The sequence below is a fragment of the Lontra canadensis genome, unplaced genomic scaffold (genome assembly GCF_010015895.1).
Source record: "Lontra canadensis isolate GAN:19392208 unplaced genomic scaffold, GSC_riverotter_1.0 scaffold27, whole genome shotgun sequence".
NCBI lineage: Eukaryota > Metazoa > Chordata > Mammalia > Carnivora > Mustelidae > Lontra > Lontra canadensis.
Genome location: NW_022631021.1, coordinates 1,485,210 through 1,500,836, shown reverse-complemented (window position 1 = coordinate 1,500,836; position 15,627 = coordinate 1,485,210). Strand labels below are relative to the sequence as shown.

The 15,627-nt window shown below is 37.4% G+C and overlaps 1 protein-coding gene across 9 annotated transcripts in view; it reads left to right on the top strand.

The window, feature by feature from the left end:
- The window catches only part of SLC26A8 (solute carrier family 26 member 8), a 78,960-nt gene that overhangs the window by 37,179 nt on the left and 26,154 nt on the right, over nucleotides 1–15,627 (top strand). For 8 of the 9 annotated variants that reach the window (XM_032864331.1, XM_032864330.1, XM_032864326.1 and 5 more), the window contains 3 exons: nucleotides 2,795–2,959; nucleotides 3,692–3,841; nucleotides 9,041–9,123. In XM_032864331.1, the coding sequence (XP_032720222.1) occupies nucleotides 2,795–2,959; nucleotides 3,692–3,841; nucleotides 9,041–9,123 (398 nt within the window). The remainder of the gene's footprint in view (nucleotides 1–2,794; nucleotides 2,960–3,691; nucleotides 3,842–9,040; nucleotides 9,124–15,627) is intronic. The other variant, XM_032864334.1, reaches the window with a different exon arrangement.

The window sequence follows — 15,627 nt, the reverse complement described above, 5'->3', positions numbered from 1 at the left end:
AGAGAAGCAGACTCCCTGCTGAGCAAGGAGCCTGATTCGGGACTTGATTCTGGGGCTCCAGGATCATGACCTGAGCCAAAGGTAGTCACCCAACCAACTGAGCCATCCAGGTGCCCACTATGTTCCTTGTTTTAAGGGGAAAAAATGTATAGTGAGGTTAAGTGAATTGCTCAAGGTCACACAGCCAGTAAGATCCCAAACTGGGAATTAGGCTCTGTCTATCTCCAGAATCTGTGCTTTAGATAATTTTAAAGTGCAAATTAATACTAATATTAATAAAAGTGAAGTGTTCGGTGTCAAAAGAATGTAAAGCACAGGAATAACCTTTAGTTGGTTGAAGTTGTCTGTGAAGGAAACAACTGTGTTTTGAGACTTCTCTTCATTCACTGAACATTTAGTACTTGTTTTCTATAAGAAAGTGTGATAGATTTTGTGTCATAGGCCAACTCTGACTGACTGACATTCGCTGCTTAGAAAATTAGGTCAACACAGATTCTGATGCCACAACACAGTTGAGCAAGAAAGAGTTTTATGGTTATAGGTATTGGCCACTTACAAGGTGGAAGGAAGAGATGGCATGAAAAGTGAATGGTAATGTATTTGCCTCTGTCACTACTCTGATTTGAGCTAAGTGTTTTACATGTTTTATACAATGTAATCCATACAAAACACTGCATGTTGAGTATTATTCATTTTTTATAGATGAAGAAACAGGCTCAGAGAGTTTACTTAACTTGTCCAAGCTCACATAGCCTGTGAGAGGCAGAGCCAGGATTGAAGCCAAGTTCTTCATCCCTAGGAATCATGCTCTTCTCACCACATCTCCTGGAGAAGAGGAATTTTATTGAGCTCTTGAAAGAAATGATGGACAGGGATTGGCAGAAATGGGCAAAAAAGAGGGATTCATGCATAAACACAGAAATAGATACAGATCAGCCAATCACACAAAAGACGGGAAGCTGACTGGCCCCATTAGAGTAGCAAAGCATATTGGGCAATAACGATCAAAGAATATAGAGACATGGTGCTCAACTGACTGAAAGCTTGAAAACAAAAAGCTTTTAAACCTTCAAGATTTACTCTTCCAAGTTTGTTTTCTCAGAGCTTCTAGTGAAGGAGAGGTGAAGTGCTAACTATAGTAGGCTTCAAGACTTATCTTTCCTCATCTTCTTCATTAAGCTGTGCAAGTTTTCTTAACCTCCTTTCTTAAGGGGAAATGGGGCTCGCCCTCTATCCAACAATTTTCAAATTGCTTTATTATAAAAGATGGAGGGCTGGCTCAGTCAGTAGAGCATGTGACTCTTGCCCTCAGGGTCGTGAGTTCAATCCCCACATTGGATGTGGAGCCTACTTGGAAAAAAATAAGATGAACACATATATTGCAAGAGTGTCAAATAATAAAAGAGTGCATAAATCTTAAAATATTGCCCCAACCTTTTTAAAATTTAATTTATTTACTTGAGAGCGAGAGAGAGCGAGAGAGAGCCTGAGCTGGAGGAAAAGCTGATGGAGAGAGAGAGACAAATGAAGAGGGAGAGGCAGGGAGCCCGACAAACAATGGGCTTGATTCCAGGGCCCTGGGATCACCACCTGAACCTAAGGCAGACACTTAACTGACTGAGCCACCCAGGTGCCCCAATATTGCCCCAACTTTTAATCCCATTCCCCAAGAGTAACTTTTTTAATAGTTTGGGGTCTACCCTTTTAGATCCTTTGTATATTTAAAAAATATGTATATATATGGGGCGCCTGGGTGGCTCAGTGGGTTAAAGCCTCTGCCTTCGGCTCAGGTCCTGATCCCAGGATCCTGGGATCGAGCCCCGCATCGGGCTCTTTGCTCAGTGGGGAGCCTGCTTCCTCCTCTCTCTCTCTCTGCCTGCTTCTCTACCTACTTGTGATCTCCGTCTGTCAAATAAATAAATAAAATCTTTAAAAAAAAGTTATTAAAAAATATATATATATAATATACATATATAACATATATATGCACGTGTACATATAAAATACTAAATTGTAACCTACATTTAATGTATAATTTGTGGCATATGTAATTATATATAAATATAGAATTATTATATGTAATTATATGTAAATATATAATCAGATAAATTATATAAGTTTAATTATATAATATATAATTACATTTGTTTATTCAAAATATAAATATACAAATTATATATTAAGTGTGATATGGTATTTTACATGTACATATGCATATATAATATATAAATTATATTTATTATATATACTGGATTTATAGAAATGAATTTATTTCTTATATATACATATTATCTATTATGTATATAATCCTGAAGACATAAATTCAGTTTAATCATTCTCAGTAAAGATAAAGGTCAAAGGCGGAGGAGTCTGAGCTGGAACCTGGGGGTTTTTTAACTTGTCTTTTCCCTTTGTGAAAAGTCGCATTCCTCACAGGGATATTAACATCTCCTGAAAAGGGCTATCAAAACGTCTAACAAAAGGGCTCTTAAAAAGGCAAAAGCTTGTTCTAATCACCACTTGGTTACTGTTAACCTCACATTAATAAGGTCAATAGATGCTAGGGCAAGAACTTCAGCATAAGTGCTCCCGAAGCAGGAAGGAAGTGTGGTCTCGCAGCCGTGCAGAGCTCCTGAATCAACACCAAAGACGGACCTTGTCAATTGCTGTTGCTGAGAAAAAGAGAGGGTAGAGTTAACCCCAGGGGCCTCATTGAACTTCTTCGTGATGCCTTTGTTGGTTTGGTGACATACTGTCTCACTCCGGTTTTCGTTTCCACCCGAACCTCCTGCAGCTCTCAATGGGCTTGTTAGGTTTTGGCTTCGTCGCCACGTACCTTCCGGAGGCTGCGATCAGCGCTTACCTGGCTGCCACGGCACTACACATTATTCTGTCCCAGCTGACCTGCATCTTCGGGATTATGATTAGTTTTCACGCTGGTCCCATCTCCTTCTTCTATGTGAGTAACTTCTACCCTCACCCAGATATACAGGTGCCCCTCCCCTTGCCTCCAAAAGGGAGTGGACTCAAGTGGAGAGATTGCTGCATAGGCGGCTTAGTCAACAAGGTCTTAGAAATAATTTCATCTCTTCTAGATTTACAGTCGTAATTAAATACCGATGCCGGTGGTATCATGTTCTCAGTTGCATTAACCATTTTGCCCAGCCCTTTCAGGCAAACATGATTTACATTAAAAGTTGGTTTTAAAAATACTGTAATCTAGCATAATTCTTCCCACTACATGCCTCATAGCAGACCTGTATCCTAAAACATCTAAAGAATATAAGATGCTACGTTGTCCCTTGATGCAAGAATGGCATAGGAGCCATGCTAAAGAACATCCATCAGTGGTCTAGAAAAATTAGTAAAAAGAGTAGGCTGTTAAACAGAACTCCTGGGTCCCTTCCATTACACTGAAACATTAAAGTGTATTCTCTCCTTACTGGGCATTATTATCTTTTAGTATCTCTTTTTCAACTTAAAAAAATATCTGTATCTATATCTATATCTATATCTATATCTATATCTATCTTTCCATTTACCTCCACTGTCCTAGTAATACTTATAAAGACATTTGTGCCCAGAAACACTGCTTAGGGATTTCTTTTTGAACTAATCTAGAGTGTCATTTTCTAGATAGAGGCAATTATCATACCCCTTACTAAGCCTTTGTAATTTTGTTTTCTTTCAGAACATAGTTAACTACTGTGTAACTCTCCCAAAAGCTAATTCTACCAGCATCCTACTATTTCTAACAGCTGTTGTTGTGCTGAGAATCAACAAATGTATCAGAATTTCTTTCAATCAATACCCACTGGAGTTTCCTATGGAAATTTTTCTGGTAGGTGTTTTGATGCCCCAAATTCATGATTTAGACCATTTACAAATGCCCACTTTCTTAAAAAAAAAATTAAAAAGCAAGCAACCTAGGAAGGAAAAAGATTAGAGGGAACTATTAAAATAATAATTTCTTAAAAACATATGTTGAGGGGCGCCTGGGTGACTCAGTAGGTTAAGCCTCTGCCTTTGGCTCAGGTCATGATCTCAGGGTCCTGGAATCGAGCCCCACATCAGGCTCTCTGCTACTCAGGGAGCCTGCTTCCTCCTCTCTCTCTGCCTGCCTTTCTGCCTACTTGTGATCTCTCTCTGTCAAATAAATAAATAAAATCTTTTCCCAAAAATAAATAAATAGGGCGCCTGGGTGGCTCAGTGGGTTAAGCCTCTGCCTTCGCCTCAGGTCATGATCTCAGGGTCCTGGGATCGAGTTCAGTGTCAGGCTCTTTGCTCAGCAGGGAGCCTGCTTCCCTCTCTCTCTCTCTGCCTGCCTCTCTGCCTACTTGTGATCTCTATCTGTCAAATAAATAAATACAATCTATTAATAAATAAATAAATAAAATAAAAACATATGTTGAATTGTGACAAAGTAGAATACATTTAACTTAAAATACTAGCTTATATTTGTAAAACATGCTTATTTTTTTTTTAAAGATTTTATTTATTTATTTGACAGGCAGAGATCACAAGTAGGCAGAGAGGCAGGCAGAGAGAGGAAGGGAAGCAGGCTCCCTGCTGTGCAGAGAGCCCGAGGCAGGGCTCGATCCCAGGACCCTGGGATCATGACCTGAGCCGAAGGCAGCGGCTTAACCCACTGAGCCACCCAGGCGCCCCTAAAACATGCTTATTTTTAAAGTACTTTTCTCTATTGCCTCTTTCATAGTACTTTAGAAATAGGATTTTTTCCCCTTATGGAAATAACCCAGGCTTATTCTAGATTTTTTTGCTTTTTTTTTTTTTTTTTTTTTTTGCTTTTTTTTTTTTGAGAGAGGGAAAGAGAACAGGCAGGGGCAGGGGCAGAGGGAGAAGGATAAGCAGACTCCCTGCTGAGCAGGGAGCCCAGTACAGTGCTGAATCCCAGGACCCTGAGTTCATGACCTATGCCAAAGGCAGACACTTAACTGAGCCACCCAGGTACCCCTCATTCTAGCAACTTTGAAAAAATAAGAAAAAAATGGAAGAATAGAAATTTCCACACCTTCCAAAGTCAATTACAATAGATAATCTTGGATTTTTAGTTATTCATTTTTCTTCCTTCAAATATGTATGACAGGCCTACGCTCAGTGTTGGTGAATTTCTGTCTTCTATGTAGAATGTTGTTCATATTTTATTTTATTTTTTAAGATTTTATCTTTAAGTAATCTCCACCCCTAATGTGGGGTTTGAACTTACAACCGGAGATCAAGAGTCACATGCTTTACTGACTGAGCCAGCCTGCTGTCTGTCCCTGTTTCTATTTTAATAGTGTTGCCATCATACTGTTTTCAGCTTCCTTTCATTATCACTATACTACAGTAGAGAAATTGAGGGAGGTGAGATGTTAAATAGATTGCCTAATCCATGTCATTAGTAAGTGGCAGAGCTGGGGCTCACCGCTAGCTAATGATAACATTTCTTCTTTCTTTAAAAAAAAAAAAAATCTGGTAAAAGTTATCTTTTGCAGTTATGATTAACATTTTTACAAAGATAAAGACATTTTCATAAATAAAGATCAGTCTTTTAAAGTTAACATTTCTCGTATTAGGATTGCTGAATGCTTGGGGATCCACAAGAATTAATTTCCCCTTAAGAAGTGTTCTGTTGCAGAGATGCTTGAAGTTCAACAGATGTCCATGTTTTGCCTTAAATTTCCCAGCTGCCTTGTACTTAAGCAGGGCCAGTGACTTTGGAGCCAAAGCATAGGAGAAAGCATGTGAGTCCCCATGTTCTTTCTCTTCCTGCTGTGGTAATCATAGGGCTGCCTGTTGAAATAACAGGGTCCCCAGGTGGAATTTGCCTGGATCCCTGAGGCACTGTTTGCAAAGAAGTTGCCCTGAAAAGACACTGGCCCACAATAGACTGTGTGGGCAAAAAAATAACACGAGTTCTCATGATTTGTATGTTGCCACCTAATTCTATACTAAAGAATCCATGTCTATACCCAGCATGATTAAAACAGTATGGGAATTGCTTTGGAATTTGAGACCAAGCTTTGTCTTATAACTGTTGTCTACTTCTCGTGGAGCTGTATATTCTTTCTTCATTGGAGTAGCTGAAAAGCTATTAGTTTGTAAAGGTCAGAAACTGAAAGACCACTTTTTTTTTTAAATTTTATTTATTTATTTGACAGACAGAGATCACAAGTAGGCAGAGAGGCAGGCAGAGAGAGAGGAGGAAGCAGGCTCCCCGCCAGGCAGGGAGCCCGATGCGGGGCTCGATCCCAGGACTCTGGGATCATGACCTGAGCTGAAGGCAGAGGCTTTAACCCACTGAGCCACCCAGGCACCCCTGAAAGACCACTTTTATCAAAGACTTCCCAAATCACTATACAGAAATAATGGTGCCGAGAGAGTGGAGTCAGTGCCAACCTCTCCTTTTCATGGAACCCAGCTCAGCTCAGATGCCTTAGGAAGCTGAGGCTTTGGAGTCACCAGCAGATGGCGTCTGTGAGGCAGATATTGGCACTCTCGCTAATTTCAGCTTTCCTTGAAGTGTAATTGGCATATAAAGTGTACATCATGGTGATTTCATATGCAGATACATTGTGAAAAGATTCGCCCATCTAGTTAATTAACATTTCCATCACCTCACGTATCTATCTTGCGTGTGTGTGTGTGTGTGAGAGAGAGAGAGAACATTTAAGTTCTACTCTTCGTGAGAGAGAGAACATTTAAGTTCTACATTGCATACAATGCAATGTTATCAGCTATAGTCACCGTGCGTTACCTTTGACCCTCAGACCTTATTCATCTTAAACGTGAATGTTTTTGTATATTTTTATCAACCTTTCCCCATTTCCTTCAACCCCCAGCTCCTGGCAACCCTTTTCTACTCTCTGTTTCTGTGAGTCTGTTTTTGTTTTTGCTCTTAGATTCCACACTTAAGTGATACCAGACAGTATCTGTCTTCCTCTGTATGGCTCTTGTCACTTAGCATATTGCCCTCGAGGTCCATCCACGTTGTGCAAATCAGCCCTCTTTTAAGAAACATCAGCAGCAGGGATTGTAGTGATATTCCTTCAAGCAACCTCGAAAGCAATGAACATTAACCAGAGTTACTAGGAAAGGCAAGAAGGAAGAGTATAGAGGATTCTCTGGGTTCACTATGGCTGACAGATTGGTTTGGGAGCCACAGTTAAGACATTCCTTTTGGAGAGCACTATAAATAATTACGATGCACCATGGAGTGAAGTGGGGGAAGAAACAGATCAGCAAGAAAAGTCGGTGGAGACTTAGAATTGTTGCAGTTTAGGCAGTACACTTTTTTGTGACCTAATTTATGCTCAAAGGTTATCAAAGCCTGCAATAATTACTTATACACATATCAAGCAAGTCAAGTGATCAGGATCACTGTCCACCAAGTAGCAAGGATTAGAGATGTTGTTAGAACTGAGAAAAGACTTGCATGTTTCCCCTGGCAGTGAGGCAAATGGGAGAGGGAGGATGAGAGTTGCTATGCCCTAAAGGTGTAAAAAGCTTCTCACAGCACCCACCAAGACACTTACTGTTTAGACATGCTGGAGGAAACTGCACACACCCACCAATCTGTCCTTAACACATAGTGTCAAATAGAAAGGGAAAGTTTCAAGGCAGTATCTGGGATCCAGGTAGAATATACTGACAAATAATTCAGGAATCCTTTAGCTCTAAGAAATTATACATATTATATATTCATCACTTATATATGTATATGAGTGTGTTTGTGCCTATGTTTATTTAATTTGTATAACACACACCAAACAGGCATCAAAAATAGTTGTCTTTGGGTGATTTACTTCTGCTTTTTAATTTTCCTATTTTTCTCTGTGTTCCTTTATGAGCAAGCATTACCTTTATATTGGAAATAAAAAGAGTTCCTTGGCCAGTTTTCACACTTTTTGTCCTTTATATAAAGAAGAAAACTTTTCTCTGAGTCAAGCTATGATCCAGATTTTTCTTTCCCTTCTGACCTGTAAGGTTCCCAGGGGTCTTCATCAGATCACAGCATCACAGATAAACCAATTGCTATTCTGCTCAGTGTCTGAACTCTCAGCAGAGCCTGGGAAAAGATTTATGTGTTAGTAGGGAAAATGGGGTAAAGCAGCTACATAATTATTATGCTAAGACCTGGGCATCAAGTTCTTTTGTCTCTGGTTTAATTTGCTCTGGTGTGAGGTCTCTATAAGGTGTAACAGCTGCTAGGTTGTCTATTTTGCCCCTAGTTGAAATGGAAAGGAGCCTTGTTATTTTAGGAGTAAATGAAAGGGAGATTAAAAAGCAAGTCATTGCCTTGCTGAAGACTTTTTCTTTGTGCTATCAAATGCTGCTCTATATTTATTCTTAAGGTAATATGTAATATGATTCTCAGTATACCTAAACAATCCCCCAAAGGTGTATGTATCTTGATACAGTGTCTCTAGATCTAAAAACTTCTACAACTGAGGCCTTAAAATACCGACTACCTGAAAACATGTGTGTATTTGGTCCAGATGTTCCAAGTTGGTAAATGCATCCATTTATTCCCATTGTCATGTCAGAGACCAAGGCTGAAGTTGCTTTTCATTCTGTCTACAAGGCTAAAAAGAGCTAAGGGAGGGGGCATGTGGGTGGCTCAGTCAGTTAAGCTTCCCACTCTTGGTTTCTGCTCAGGTCATGATCTTATGGGATCGAGCCTCCCCCACCCCACGTCAGGTTCTATGCTCAGTGGGGAATCTGCTTGAGAGTCTCTCCTCCCTCTGCCCCTTCCCCCCACATGCTCTCCTTGCTCTCTAAAATGAATAAATAAATCTTGAAAATAAACAAACAAATAAATAAATAAAGAGAGCTTAGGGAGCTAAGAGTCAGAGAGGATTTCCACCTTTCTCTCTCTGCTGAACTGGCCCCGCCTCTCTTTCTCACTTTCATGCATGGGGACCACCACATATATTTATTTCATTCCCCACCTCACCAAGACTAAATGCACCTCTATTCTTGGAAGCAATTCATAATTTTGAGATGATCATATGCATTTTTATTTTAACCCCTACAGATTCTTGGCTTCACTGCATTTGCCAACAAGATAAGCATGGCCACCGAAACCAGCAGGACGCTCATTGATATGATTCCTTATAGGTCAGTAACTCCACTTCTCAGGATTACTTTTCCCTTTCTGTTACCTTCGCTTAGCCTCTGACCACACTGCCTGACTGGTATTCTCTACTAGCAGCCTGGCCACGGACAAATATGGGTAATGGGCTCCAATGCATTTTAGAATACAGAGGCCCACGAAGGAAGACAGACTAGGACAACCCTTTGTTTCTCCAGTCAGCCTCTTACTCTCTTCCCCTTTACACAAGTAAACTGTTGGAGGCTCCAGATACCAGAGAGACACACAGTTTTTTCCCAGTACATCTTGGGTCTTCAAAACGTCCATACCTATCTGACTAACTCTCAAGGATGGACCAAGAGATGCGTCTGCTTTCCTGGCCTCTGTCCGGGAGCTAAGTGCTCAGGAGATGAGTGTCCCTCTGTTTCCACCCACTTCGACTGCAGTGTCCTTAAGAAGCATTATTTCATTACTCTGAGTAGAAAGCTATCTTCAAATAATCTGCCCTATGGAGTTCTTAAGGATTTGGGATGAATTTACGTTATAATTCCTACCAGTGACTATGGGTCAATCTTGCTCCTATTAGGAAATACTAGTTCCCTGTAACCTTCATCAGATGAATCACTTTAGCTAAGAAAGGCAATACACTGCAGTTTCTTGAATCACAGGCAGGCTTTTGAAGAGCGTTGTTTATTTCCTAAGGCTGTTCAGTGGGGAATACTGTAAAGAGTCAGTGATACCGGCAAACTCCAGGAGAACACAACATAGACTACTTTGATGAAAGCGGATTGGATTAGTCTCACGTCCTATCAGTTCTCCATGAAATCCAATGATGACTAAATCATTTGCAATTCTGTTCAGTTAAAAAAAAAAAATGTGAGCAGACCACCTATGTGCCAAGGAATGCGACAGTAAATAAGACTGCGTCTTTGCTCTCACAAAAAAATAACAAGAACAACAATGAGATTGATAATAATTATTTTATTTCATTTGCACCTCCCAGTAATACTCCTTTTTATGGCTGAAGAAACTAAGGTTTACCAATTTAAATTTTTTCTCTGCCATCACACAGTTGGTCGGGGCACAGCTACTTTTGAGCCCATTTTCTATTTAATTCCAAAATCTCTGATTAGAATCACTCTATTGATGACTTAAAAACCATATGGTCAACTTTTGCTTGTTTCATCACAAGATTGAGGGTATAGATAGATAGGAAAGCATTTCAAAAATCTAATTTTAGGTATTGCTTTCTTTTTTTGTTAGGTATTGCTTTGAACTTCCCTTTTTATTATATGTTTATCTGAGGTTGCTAAAGATTAGAAAATTTGAACAATTTAAGTTAGTTTTTTCTGTGACCATGTGTCCTTGTAACCTAAACTGCTAACAAAGAATTAAATGTTAGAGAACACCAGAAAGGAAAAAGAGTAGTTTGTGTTAGCATACTGAATATTTAAGGTTTACTGACAGAGATTTGGGCAATAAATTCCATTTACTGTATACCTCCTTGGGATAGCCACATTTTTCTCTAATTTCTTAAAAGTACAAAAAGGGGAAATTTAACAAAAGGTTAAATATCTGCCTTTGAGCCTTCAGTTATATTTTTATCTAGCTCATTACCTAGAAAATACCTAGGTGCTTGTAAGTTATAAGTATATTTTAAATAGGGAACTAAAACAGACATAGATGGTGAAGGAAAAGATATTTAAAAATTGGAATTTAGATTCCTATACATAATAATGTAGAGTAGGATGCTTCTTATTCTAAAGAAAATAAAATTGAAAATGCAGAAACTAATAACATTTCATTAGATAAGGGATTAAATATAAATACATCACAAAATATAGTTTAAAATAATTTTCCCAAGTGATATTTAACACATTGTTCATTTTACTGAATGTGGGTTTTACACAAAATTTTGGAAGTCAGTTATGGAGTCTTGTATCTGTGTCTTGATGAAAGGATAAAAATAATCAGAAGAATTAACATTTCAAATAGCAAACTTCATCTGAAATATTTCAATGTTTTGTTTTGTTTCGTTTTTACTTAGAAAATAAACCTAGAGATATAGAAACCAAAGCATATGTGTGCTTCCAAATTCAGTTTGAGGAATTATTTTACGGATCCATGGGAAAACAATACTGGCCCTCAAATATGAAAATTTCTTTTCCTTTTTTAGTCTGTTAATATCATGATTGATTTTTTAATGTTAAACCAACATTGCATCCTCAGATAAACCTCACTTAGTAATGATATATGATTACCTTTTGTATATTGACTTGCTAAAATGATGGTAAGAATTTTTGCATTTATGTATATTGGCCTGAGAGTTTCTTTTCTTGTAATATCTGTATCTGGCTTTAGTATCAGAGTATTGTAGACATTATAAAATGCTTTGGATGTATTCTCTTGTCTTTAATTTCTGGAAGAGTTTCTATAGAACTGGCATTATTTCTTCATGGTAGAATTCATCAGTGAAGATATTTAAGCCTGAAGTTTTCATTGTGGAAAGGTTCTTAACTACAAATTCAATTTTTAATAGGCTATTATTTAAGTACAATTACTATTAAGTTACATAAACTTTCTCTATACGTCAGGTTATCCAGAATTCTTGAGAGTACTCAATTTTGGTGATTCAAAGAATTTACCCATTTAAAGTGTCAAATATATTGACAAAAAGTTATTTATAATATTTTCTTACTATCTTGTTTTAATAACAGCTTTACTAATGTATAATTCACATACCATAAAATTCACCATTTTAAACTATACACTTTCATTGATTTTAGTATATTCTCAAAGTTGTACAACCATCATTGCTATCTAATTTTAAAATATTTTATCACCCCCCAAAAAGAAGCCCTGTCCCATTTGTTCCCCTCCACAGCCCTGGGCTAATTTCTTTTCTTTTTATTTTAATTTTTTATTTAATCTAATTTCTTTTATTTTTATTTAATTTTTTAATTTAAGTAAACTCCACACCACACATGGGACTTGAACTCACAACCCCAAGATCAAGAGTTACATGTTCTACTGACTGAGCCAGCCAGGCACACCTTAATCTAATTTCTACCTCTAGGAATTTGCTTATTCTGCAATGGAATCATAAAATGTGTGGTGTTTTGACTCTAGCTTCTTTCACTCAGCATAATATTTTCAAGATTCATCTGTATTGTACTATGGATAATTCCTATTTATGGCTGAATAATATTCCATTATATGGATATACCACCTTTTGTTAATCTGTTCATCAGTTGATAGACATTTCATTTATTTCCAACTTTTGGTTATTATAAATAGGGCTATGAACATTGATCTGCAGGTTTTTCTTTTGAGCACCTGTTTTCATTCCTTTTGAGTTTATATGTAAGAGTAGATTTTTGTTGGGTCATATGGTAATTCTATGTTGAACTTGTTAAGGAGCTGCCAAACTATTTTCTACAGCAGCAGCACCATTTTACTTTCCCACCAGTAATGCACAAAGTTCCAATTTCTTCCTATGCTCACCAACATTTGCTATTTATTATTATTATTATTATTGTTATTATCCTTTTAGTAAGTATGAGGTGGTACATCATTCTGGCTTTGATCTGCATTTCTCTAAGGGCTAATAATGTTGAGCATTTTTTCATGTGCTTACTGGTCACTTGTATATCTTTTTAAAGAAATATCTATTCAAGCCCTTAGACTATTTTTAATTGGGTTATTTGTCTTTTTGTTGTTGAGTTATAGGAATTTGGGATACTAGACCCTTCTCAGATATACAGTTTGCAAGAATTTTTTCCTTTACTGTGGGCTGTCATTTCACTTCCTCAACAGATCCTTGAAAGCACAAAGATTTTTAATTTTGATGAAGTCCAATTCATTTTTTCCTTTGTTGTTTGAGCTTTTGGTATTACTAAGTCATGTAATGTAATCCAAGGTCATGAAGATTTACCTATATGTTTTCTTCTAAGAATCTTATAGTTTCAGGTCTATATTTAGGCCTTTAATCCATTTCAAGTTCATTGTTGTATATGTTGTAAGATAAGGCTCTGACTTCATTCTTTTGCATGTGAATATCCAATTGTCTGCATACTATTTGATGATAAGACTGTTCTTTCCCCATTTGGTGGTCTTGGCACTCTTGGTGAAAATCAACTGACCATGAATGTTTATTTCTGAACTCTCAATTCTTTTCTGTTGATCTGTATACCAATCTTAATTACTACAGTTTTACAGTAAGTTTTGAAATGGAATATCCTGAGCCCTCCACCTTTATTCTTCTTTATTTTAGAATCAGCTTTTCCATTTCTGCGAAAGAGTCATTGAAATTTTGATAGGTATTGCCTTGAATCTATATATCACTTTGAGGTTTTTACCAGCAAAACATATAAAATATGTTTAAATCAGTGAATATAAAAATTCTAAAAGAGGTGGGTAGCTCAGTCATTTGGGCGTCTGCCTTCAGTTCAGGTCCTGATTCCTGGAGTCAAGTCCCATGTTGGGCTTCCTGTTCAACAAGGGGTCTCCTTTTCTCTTTCTCCCTCTTCCCCTCTCCACTGCTTTCTCTCTCTCTCTCTCTCTCTCAGATAAATGAATAAGATCTTTTTCTTGTAAAAGCAAACCCATTTTTTCACCCTCCCAAAATGAGGGTGTAACTTAATAGTAATTGTAGAACCAACTTTTGTTATTTTGTAAATTGTTAAATAAAAAGAACAAAGTAAGCATTTATCATGTTCTTCCTATAAGAACTGCTCTTTGGGAGATCCAAATCATTGATATTCAGATACTTCACTTTATACAAGTATTACAGCCATTTAAGGGAGAAGGAATTATAGAATTAGGATATCACCATTAAAGTATACTAGTGTAGCATCTGTTAACGTCACAAAAAGACACAATAACGAGCTATCAGAAAAAGAAATTAAGAAAACAATCCCATTTATAATTGCATGAAAAAGAATAAAATACATAAGAATAAATTTAATGAAGGAGGTGGAAGACATATATACTGAAAACTATAAGACATTGATGAAAGAAATTGAAGAAGACACAAATAAATGGAAAAATATTCCATCCTCATGGATTGGAAGAACTAATATTGTTAAAATGTTCATACTATCCAAAGCAATCTACAAATTCAATGCAATTCTATCAAAGTTCCAATGGTGTTTCTCACAGAAATAGAACAATCTTTATTTTAAAGATTTGTTTTTATATTCTAGAGAGAAAACACAAGCACAAGCAGGTGGAGGGACAGAGGAAAGAACTCCAAGCAGACTTCCACAGAGGGCAGGGCTCAATTCCAGGACCCCAAGATTATAACCTGAGCAGAAGGCAGAGGCTTAACCACCTGAGCCAACCAGGTGCTTCTAATTATAGGGTTTTTTTTTATTTTATTTATTTATTTGACAGACAGAGATCACAAGTAGGCAGAGAGACAGGCAGAGAGAGAGGGAAGCAGGCTCCCTGCTGAGCAGAGAACCCGATGCGGGGCTCGATCCCAGGACCCTGGGACCATGACCTGGGCCGAAAACAGAGGCTTTAACCCACTGTGCCACCCAGGCGCCCCTCTAATTATAGTTTTTAAAAAAAGACATCTTATGCCTCCTGACAGAATTACACACTACCACCTATGAAATATTTTTGCCCCCAAAAACTAGCCTGTATCTGACCAAACCCGAAAGGCTAACTACCAATTTATAAGAAATACAAAAGAGGAATATGTTAAATGATAATTCAGAGATGCAATCAGCAAAATCTTTTGGGAAAAGGACCAATGTCCAGGTTTCTTTAACAACAACAACAACAGCTTTTATTGCAGGGAGGAAAAACAAAAATATGGAGCAAGAACCTATAGCTTAAAAGAGATTTAAGAGACATAACAACCAATTGTAACATATGGATCTTATTTGGGTTCTAATTGAAACAAACTGTTAAATATATATTTATAAGACATTTGGGAAAGTTTGAACATTAATTGTATATTTGATTATATTGATAAGTTGGTATTAATCTTCCTGTGTATATCTTTCAAATAGGTACACTAAAATGTTTACAATTAAAACTATAGAATGCCTGGTATTTGCTTCAAAATAATCTTGGAATAGGCAGTGGGTAGGAGTACAAATGAAATAAGACTGATTATAAATTGTTAAATGTTGAAAGTGAGTCATGGGTACACAAGAGCTCACTATACCATCCTTTCTTCTTTTGCAAATATTGGGAAATTCTCCACATTAAAAATAAATTACCAAATATTTATGAGTGTTACTCAATGATGCGTGCCCATGAAGGGAACCAAAAACAGTCTCTGACTCATAAGAAGTCAGCCTAAAATTGACCACACAGAACCTGTCTTAGATACTCTGGATAACAGAGTAAAATTCCTAAACCCATTCACAAACAGACAAGCATCCATTCCTATAAGAAGCAAGATAATCTTTAATTCTCTGATCAGCAATCTGATAGTAATACTGACAAAGAAGAAAGTTTATTGTCTTAAGGAGAGTTTCCTGGTTAACGATATGGTGGGAGATATACCTGGGAAG